Source organism: Nestor notabilis, unplaced genomic scaffold (assembly GCF_000696875.1).
Source record: "Nestor notabilis isolate BGI_N333 unplaced genomic scaffold, ASM69687v1 scaffold6750, whole genome shotgun sequence".
NCBI lineage: Eukaryota > Metazoa > Chordata > Aves > Psittaciformes > Psittacidae > Nestor > Nestor notabilis.
In genome coordinates, this window is record NW_009911490.1 from 1,796 (window position 1) to 11,610 (window position 9,815).

The 9,815-nt window shown below is 42.5% G+C and overlaps 1 protein-coding gene across 1 annotated transcript in view; it reads right to left on the reverse strand.

Annotated features, from left to right (window-relative positions):
* Positions 1–3,186: 3,186 nt before the first annotated feature.
* Positions 3,187–9,815, reverse strand: part of HHAT (hedgehog acyltransferase) — a 21,749-nt gene continuing 15,120 nt past the window's right edge. Inside the window, exon 7 of the mRNA XM_010015040.1 lies at positions 3,187–3,341. Coding sequence (XP_010013342.1) covers positions 3,187–3,341 — 155 coding nt within the window. The remainder of the gene's footprint in view (positions 3,342–9,815) is intronic.

Consider the following 9,815-nt stretch of genomic DNA (forward strand, 5'->3'; position numbering starts at 1 on the left):
ATATTCAACCCCTCTCTGTCTTGAGACAGTAAATAAGATTGACGATTTTTCAACTCAAGAGATCGTCTTGATTAAATAAAATGCAAATTAGGCAGAATCCACTATAAAGTTGATAACTCCTTTTTAATTAAAGCCTTTTAAGTTTGAATGGACACAATTTGCTTTATTGTTTAGTACCAACCACAGAGAGGCACAGTACCTGTTTTGTTTTTCCCATTACCTGCTTTGCTTTGCAGCTCTAGAGAAATTTTAGTCACACTGTGGTACCTTTCTTTACCTTCCAGAATGAAAGGTCTTCTACCTGCCATAGCATAGTGAATGATGTCAGCAGGTACTGATTATAGACAGTGTCTATAGTATAGATGTATCAGATCAAAAGCTTTGTTGTTATGCTCAAAGGACACCAGATGGTGGTGGAAGACTCCTTGTAGCATATTTGCCTTCCTTACATTGTGACATTCATATTGTCTTTCTCTTCAGGCTACCTTCTCTCCTTCAAAATCTGCACTGCTAATAACTTTGCCACACAAAAAGAGCAACACTGGGTCTTCCAAAAGCCTAGCTAGCATAATATCCCATTTCTGATAGTAACCTAATAGTACCCTAAAGCAGACAGCAGCAGGAAGAGTAGCAGCAAGCCAAGCACGCACAAGCACTCTTCTCTGAGCAGCCTCCCCAACACCAGCCAGTAGGTAACAGTGGTGCACTCCACGTCACCTGGCTTATTGCACACCGCTCTCCTGGGGTGGAATTCCCAACCTGACCCAAGGAGCCTTTAATAAGCTTTACTAGGTATCTGAAAACAAAGTCTGATACAAATCTCCTCATCCTACCAGCTTAAAACTAGGCACTGGGTTACTAACATCTTAATTTGACCCACTCTGATAAAGTTGTTGGGATCATTCACTTAAAAGTCCACACATTCACAAACAACAAAAAAAAATCATTTAGCACTTTAAGGAAACAGAGTTCATGAAGTGTCACAACACAAGCTATTGACTTTCACCACTTTTTGCTTGCTTTTATACTAAACCCATCATTTTCACACTTCCTGTCCTGTTCAGACAGTCATATGGTTCAGAAACAAAGGCTATTCCCACTCTTAACACTGACATTCCTATATCACATATCAAAACACACACAAGGACGGCAAAGCCCCTGGGTAGCAGTGATCAAAGAGTTTAACTATAAAGGCATAAGGGCATTGTAATTCAGGGATTCAGAGGGCAAGCTACATGAGATTACTTAGATAATGGAGAATGACCTCTAATTCACTGGCAGCCATAGGAAATTTTAGTATCCACACAGCTCTGAGAGCAAGAAATCAAGTCAGCTGTACATGAACTGATTTTTTTAACCTTCAGAATAAACAAATCCAGATCTGGTGTCTCCAATGTAAGAAGGACATGGAGCTGTTGGGGCAAGTCCAGAGGAGACCACAATGATCATGAGGGGCTGGAGCACCTGAAGACAGGCTGAGAACATTGGGGCTGTTCAGCCTGGAGAAGAGAAGCTGCGTGGAGACCTCAGAGCAGCTGCCAGTGTGTGAAGGGGGCTACGAGGATGCTGAGGAGGGACTCTTCATCAGGGACTGTAGCAATAGGCCAAGGGATGACGGGTTTAAACTGAAACAGGGGATTCCAGATGCATGTATGAATGAAATACTTGGGCAAATGGTCAATAACTGCAGTTGACATTTTTTCCTTCAGGAAAAAAAATAAATAACTGAACTCCCTCCTTAGATCCTAGTTTCAATTTTCTTAAGTGTTATGAATTATTTTTTACAGAAAATCCGATGTCTTTACAGTGATTCACCACACATCTTTGCAGGCACAGAGTACTTTTTCATGGTGTTACAGCTACCTGTCACAACAGTGTCACTAATATTTGTGCTGAAGTTCAGTTTCATTTGGCACCTCCAGAGCAAGACACAGATTCCTGGGAGAGGAGGAAAAAGCCACTGTTTACAGCTCTGCTTGCAAGGGCCAGCAGGTTGAGAGATGCTGCTCTCAGGAGAGAGCCTGGTAAAAACCAAAGATTTCTATATTAACTCTGTAGGTCATAAGTTCAGTCCAAACTCTGAAAGAGAATTTAGACCATTTGTTAGTAGCTCAATTTTTAACAGTTCATCTGTTTTCTGCACTGTTTCTGCTGCATTTGAATACTACATATCTACAGTTGCCAGCTACATAAACTATAAAACCTTCTTGTTACAACTAGCTTCAAGCTGAAAGCAAAATTAAAATCTCATCCAATAAAGCTCTGATAATAGCAGGCCTGCTGTTTTTATGACTAAAATGAAAAAGCTTTATTCATATTGCAAAGCAGTCAGAGACCAAACGGTAAGCACAACTGTGCTAGGCTCTGTGTCTAACACAGCACAAGAGAGGTCCCTGCACTAAAAACCTGACAAGTCTAAATCATTTTAGGCAATGTTTGTAGAAGTCTGAGGCACTGCATCCCACAGACTGAAAGAATTAGAGACAGTGCAGAGGCAAACAAGGGAGGGGAGAAGTCAAGTGAATTCACTGTTACACACAGGCTAAATCCCAAGCAGAATCCACCTGGGAGACAGTTTTCAGGGAAAATCTGCAGTAAACACTGACTTAAAGCAACCATAAGATTCAAAACTGATACTTTTTTTGAGAAATATTGTGCTGAAACTCTTTAAAAGCAAAGGGGACCCTGAAATTCACCCTACATTAGAAACAATTACTATTGTTCATAGTATTTTTAATGTGTTGAGGACTTTCTCTACTGCATGACTCTACACATTGAAGCGTTACAACTACAGCTTTCCTCATAGGGTGATTAATCAAGCATTTCTTTTCCTTCTCTGGAAGGGTATCTAGCTGACACGTGGGGTTTACACCAAGACTGAAAAAGTGAACCATTTAATAGACACCTGGAAAAAATAATTGCTATGTTAGTGAAGCTAGGCAGTTCTAAAAATTAAGAGGATGAAAATGCTGAAAGGAATGCTTGCCCCTACCCTCCACAGTGTGAAGAAAGTAACCATCAAACTAAAGTTCATTTAGAAAGTGCTCAAGATGAATCACGGGGATGAGAGGAAAAAGCACAAGGACATGAAAGCTGACATGTATGTGGCCATGACAACACATAGGCATGGTCTTACTCACTGAGTGCCATACACCAGCAATAAGCTGTCCGAAAAGCAATCATGACTTACCTCCACATTTTAGTGAAACTGTGCATCAGGCTCACACAGCAAGGCAGAGCTGGAGGTTTGAGTCCATCCATTTGAAGGAGGAGGGCAGGAACACCATATAGAACCAGGTACTTCACATAAAAAAACAGTACTTGGGCTAGAGCCAGGCCACCTAAAAAACATGATAATAAAAAAATCATACCTTAAACAAGCTCTGAAATATTTTTAAAACCTGTTAACACTGATTTACTTCCAAACAGCCAATATTCAAAGGACTAAAGCAAGCATCATGAGGTGATGGGATATACAATTCCTACTTTTGCAACAGCTATAGGACAAAAGCACACACAGTTATGACTTCTAACACACACAAAATAGTACCATCATTCCGATATGAAGGAGTAAGTAAGCATCTGTAGTTCCACTTTTAAAATTCTTTGGCCTGTGGTCACTGATTGCTATGAAAAACAAATACTGACATATGTTGAGCTAAAAATCAGAACATATCTCTGTAAATAACCCCAACCAACCCTTCTCCACTTGTTCCTCCTGCACAGGTATAACCAATGGTTATCTTTGCAGCTTATCCTGACTGCTCTGCACACATCTCACATACCATCAAGATTACTTATGTCTCCCAAAACACCCCCTACAAGATGCCTCCTGCTGTAGCTGGCGCATAGAAGACTGTAACTCCACTTGCCATATGCTTAAGGCACATACCAGGTTTTAAACCATAGGACAAAGGGCTGCTTAACATGCTTTAGCTACCCGATTTCCAAAGGAAATTTTGGCAGTGTGTTTGCTCACAGTTTAACGCCAGGGCATGGCCCAAAATGCAGCATCTTGCACAGGTGTGAGATGAAAACCATACTGGCTGTTCTCAGAGATACTACTCTCAGGAGAGTAACAATTTTAGAACACATAAGTAACTATGATTCGTATTAACACTCTAAATGTTTTCTGCTGAATAAAATGGTATTTCACCAATAAATCATAAGGAAAAAGTCCATATAAAGCAGAGGCCAACACCCTTATTGAAACTGGGTAGAGCCCACTCCTGAAGTTCCCCTGATTTTGGTGAACTTTTCCATCTGACAGCTGACATCAGTAAAATCTAATCCCAAAGGAGGGAAAGTAAAATTGTTATAATTTGGAAGAGCAAAAACAACCCCAAACTTGTAAAACACAGTTGTTAAATCTCCATAATGCCATGTTGTTCCCGGGATCACTGATGTGGGGAACAAGCAAGGAAGGAATGGCACGTTGCCTTTTGCAAACAGTTGGGTTAATGGTTGGACTCAATGATCTTAAAGGTGACCAGGTCTGGAGTTCCCTGCAGCACCTCGTCGCATGGGTATGTCCCCTCAGCCCTGCAGGTTAAAACCTCCTGCCCTTGAGTGATGGAGTAGGTTTCTGAACTGAAGCTCTTAGCTTGTGCCTGCATGTCCCATGTGCAAAGCTGAGCTCTGTGGCAGGGAATAGAGTGCCACATCTCTACCAGAAATACCAAGGTTTGGCAGCTGTCCTTCTGGGGTTGACACTAGGCAAAGTGTGAAATGGAGGTACGGGGGTTTCCTGTGAAAGGGTGAGGAGGAGGGAACCAGAAATCAAATTAAAGTTGACATTTTGAGAAGTTGCTTGCTGCCTTTTTTTAATCATGAAGCAATTTTCAAAGTAAGTCACTTCCCCGAGAAAAAATAAATACATTAAGAAGAGAGAAGAGGGAAATGTGGTGTGTTGAGTGGTGCTGTGATGGTGGTGGTACCAAATGTGCAGAGAGACAAAGCAGAAGGATAACAATCGTCCTGACACTCTTCTTGCTAAATGTCCAGGCACAATGTCCTATATGCAGAATGTTTTCTCTATCTTTAGTATTCTGGGAGGTCTGAGGTGGTGTGGAAGGGACTGACCTCTACTACTCTTTGCTTGTGTCTGTCCGTGAGCTGACAGGGTAATTTTTTTTCCTGCCTGAAGCTTGCAGGATCTTGCTTATACATCTTCTCTTTGGATGCGGTTTAGAGCTGATTGCCCTAATCCTAGGTGTGCACTGAGTGTACAAACCATCAGTGGCCTGAGCCTACCAGTGGGAGTGGACTTGGCAGTGTTGGGTTAATGGTTGGCCTTGATGATCTTCTAGGTTTTTTCCAACCTAAATGATTCTGTGATTCTATGATTCCCTTCCAGTATCTTACTTTCCCTCCCTGATATTAACTAGTGATTTGAGTGCAGTTCTTCAGATGTTTAATGTAATTTTAGAACCGTCCAGCAGCCTCTCCTTGGGGACACAGTTTTCAATCTGACTCCAGCAGTCTAAGTCCATGATCATTTAAATAATCTGCTTTTATTTCTGCTGGCAAAACATCACTTTTGCATTCTGCTGACTAATGGGTATACTGTGGATGACAACCAAAAGTTGAACATTAAAAATTAATGTCATATAGAACAACCTAGGGTGAAATCCTGGCACTAATAGTGTAAATAGCAAAACTCCCACTGTCCTACACATGGCCAGCATTTTGCTACTACAGTACAACATTTTTACATTTGATATCATGATCCATGTGCACAATCAGAAGCAGTTGTGCCACACAAGATGAAAATCGATGTTAGAATACCTAGACATGAAGCTTATGGTATTTTCCTTCAGGGAAGCAGTTATCTAGTATTCAGAAACATTCTTCCCAGAGGAAAACAAACAATCAGAAGCACAATTTGGATACCAGCCAATTAGCTACACATTAGATTACTGCTAAATCATCTATACAGCCAACTTTCTGCTCTAATTCCCATCTCATTCAGTTTCTCATTTCTCTTCTGACAAATTTCATTGGAGAGCTGAATGCTGACACCCACACAAACCAATTATGAAGATCACAGCTGTCTGTGCACTGGTAAAATCCAAAACCCCTTTGGCTGTGCATGATGGAATGAGATTTACAGAAAGAGACTACCACTCTCTTGAGACCTGAGAAAAATCACAGAGTCATAGAATGGTTTGGGTTGAAAAGGACCTTAAGCTCATCCAGTTCCAATTCTTTGCCACGGGCAGGGACACCTCCCACTAGAGCAGGTTGCTCCAAGCCCCTGTGTCCAACCTGGCCTTGAACACTGCCAGGGATGGGGCATTACCGGAGCAAACTGAACACTAGAGAACAAATTCTGTGATATTGTGAATTTGAGAAATTTATTATTGATCTAAATTTCTCTTCGTGTTCCATGTTTTAAGATAGGCAAAGCAGTGTACTTCTGGTTGCTTTGGGCTGTAATGGAGCAAAAGCAAAGCAGCTGGAATGTCTCAGGCATGCAGGAAGGGTTAAAGTCTGTGCAGGTTGCCAATGCAGCCCAGCTGTTGTGTGGCTGGAATCTTGCCCTTAGTTTTCCATGTGTGGCCAGAACTCTCATGCAGCTGGAATGAGTTGAAGACTAATAAGGACTTAATCTACATATTTTGATAGGCACTTTCACTGTTGTGAGTCTTAGAATTGCCACACATGGAGTAGCTAGTGGCTGCCAGGTAATGATCTGTGATGTGATGCCTACATTTATTTAAGATACCAGTGGTATTATTAAGCTGTCTGCTAGTGGATGGTCATGACAACTTAGAAGTATGTTATTAGACACAGTGAAAATACCTGTTGTTTTTCTGTTTTGTTTGGTTTGGTTTTTTTTCCCCCAAAACTTGCATATTATAACTTTGTATTTGAGAACTTGGAGTCTTCATCACTGTATGTAAATGCCGGAGAGGGACTCTCCATCAGGGACTGGAGCGACAGGACAAGGGGTGATGGGTTCAAACTGAACCAGGGCAAGTTCAGGTTAGATCTAAGGCAGAAGCTCTTCCCTGTGAGGGTGCTGAGGTGCTGGCACAGGGTGCCCAGAGAAGCTGTGGCTGCCCCATCCCTGGCAGTGTTCAAGGCCGGGTTGGACACAGGGGCTTGGAGCAACCTGCTCTAGTGTGAGGTGTCCCTGCCCATGGCAGGGGTTGGAACTGGATGAGCTTTAAGGCCCCTTCCAACACAAACCAGTCTCTGATGCTATGAATTTCAAGCTTAAAAAGAACTTGCACACAAGCAGTATCTTTAACTAAAATCAAGCTATAGCAAGTATATATTAAAAACACCCGTGAGGGAAAAAGTATTGCACAAATGGTATCTTTTCCCCAGAACCAATTAATTCAAAGCATTCAGGGTTAATTTGTAATTGAAATGTTTTAAGGGATTAAAAAAAATTGAAGTCAAATTACCAGCACAATCTTAAACCTGTGCACTTCAGCAGTCAAGCTGAAGACCCAGGTTAAATTAACCAGCTTGTATAGAAACGGGTATTTTCAGTTTGTCATCTTGCAACCCTTAGAACACTCTAAATTTTCCTATGCTTTACGAATGCATTTATAGGCCTTCAAATTTTTACCATCCATAATAGTACTTTAAAGCTGCATTTTGCAAGTTTCATAGAGCTTTGTTTCAAGAATAATTACAATGTAACATATCCACAGCACCACATTATTATTAGTTTTAGTTTTCATATTCTCAAAACTCTGCCTTTGGCAGGAGTTCTCAAGCAGAACATTTTCATAAGTAATAGACAAAAGATTTGGACCCAGGTATTAAAAACCACACTCGGCATTTTTCTGTCCATAACCATCACCAAAACTCATAGGCAAGAATTGTGACTTAGCAGGCAATGTTATGATGAGCACAACAGCACGAATCTACCCTTTCTGCAGCTACACTGACCCTATGGCATTAATGATCGTAGATGTTTGTTCCTGCCAAGGACCAGGGCAGGTTCATCCAGAAAACACATCTCGGAGATAAATAGGCAGTCATATTTTAGAAGGGTTACTGGCACATGGCACAAGTCTAGTAGGAAAAGACATTTAGAACAGCTCAGAATTTGTGGCCATACCATCAAGTTCAAAATACCAGGCTTTAGGGGTTCATTTACCCTTTCTCTTATTTTTTACATGCCTCTTCTCCTACAGAAGATTAAAAATTACACAGGGATTCCCTCAAATTAAAATCTCCATGGAAGAACATGGCTTTGCACTGGAGCAGACTACAGATGCCTCCCAGCAATAATGCCAACCTCCTGAGTTACCTGCCCTCTCTTCCAGAAGTCGTAATTCTTACCCATAAACACTCATCACCATGAAGTTCTAGACAATCAAAACACTCCCCAAAATACAGGGCAGGCCCACCACCTCTCCTTCCTTGCCTTTCCCTTCCAAAGAGTTCATACCCATCCACTGCAGCTCTCCAGCTTGCAAGTCATCTCATGATGTTTCCATAATGGCAACCACATCATGGTTTCCCTGCTGCACCTCCTGTTTGCTGCCCATGCCATGTGTGCATTGGCACAGATGTGCTTCAGCTGGGCTATTGATCCTGCCACCTTTTGCAGGGGAGAAGCCTTAATTCCTACAGGATCACTTTCAGGCACTTCCATGGCTTCCAAACACATCAATAACCCTTGTGTCTTTGCCGCCCTTGCTCCAGCCCTGCCAAGGTCCTGTCAGCCACTGCCATGTGAGCTGTGGGCTCCTGGTAGCTCCCTTGGCTTCCTCTCAGGTTACCCTGGATCAGGAAACCCCCCCCATGCTGGAGCACTCGATTACAGCTTGTGCTGGCATCAGTGCCCAAATGGGACTTGAGCAGCCCAGCTTCATATCCCCACCTTCCCATAGCACACAAGCACACAAATAAATCCTAAACCATATGGAGCAGTGGCAGGAAAGTACATAACCTCCAGGGCAAATATCGTGGCAAGTGCTTCTTTTTAGACAAAGTTGAATGGACATTAAGATCCCAAAATGAAGTTACTTAAACAAGACTAAACAGAGCTGCCAAGGGATGCTTGGTTAAGACTTAGACAGGTTTTAAGAAAATGAGAATTTTCTTCAAGGATACAAATGCCTTAAGCCACCTACCTTGAATACTCCCAAAACATCTACTATAGGCTTTAGTTTCATCAAGTACTTGCAGGAAAGAGCGCTCTAAATAAACCATCAGTTACCACAACGTGCTGGTTTGAGCTGGGATGGAGTTCGTTTTCTTCATGGTAGCTGGTATGGGGCTGTGTTTTGGATTTGTGCTGCGAACAGTGCTGGTACCACAGGGATGTTCTAGTTATTGCTGAGCAGCTTACACAGAGTCAAGATCCCTTCTGCCCCTCACACCACCCCACCAGAGAGGAGGATGGGGGTGCACAAGGAGCTGGGAAAGGACGTGGCTGAGCCCACCTGACCCAAGGGATGTTCCACGCCATATGGGGTCATGCTCAGCATATAAAGCTGGGGAAGGAGGAAGAGGGGATGTTCGGAGTGATGGTGTTTGTCTTCCCAAGTAATCACTACGTGTGATGGAGCCCTGCTGTCCTGGGGATGGCTGAACACCCACCTGACATGGGAAGTGGGGAAGGAATTCCTTGCTTTGCTTGCGTGTGGCTTTTGCTTTACCTGTTGAACTGTCTTTAACTCAACCACGAGTTTTCGCTCTTTTACCCTCTGATTCTCTCCCCAGTTGTACTGGAAGAGTGACTGAGCAACTATGTGGTGCTCTGTTGCCATCTGGGGTTAAGCTACAGCACACGAGTAAAAAAAGTAGTCAAAAAGTAGGTTAACTGCCAATACTGGAAGTTTAGC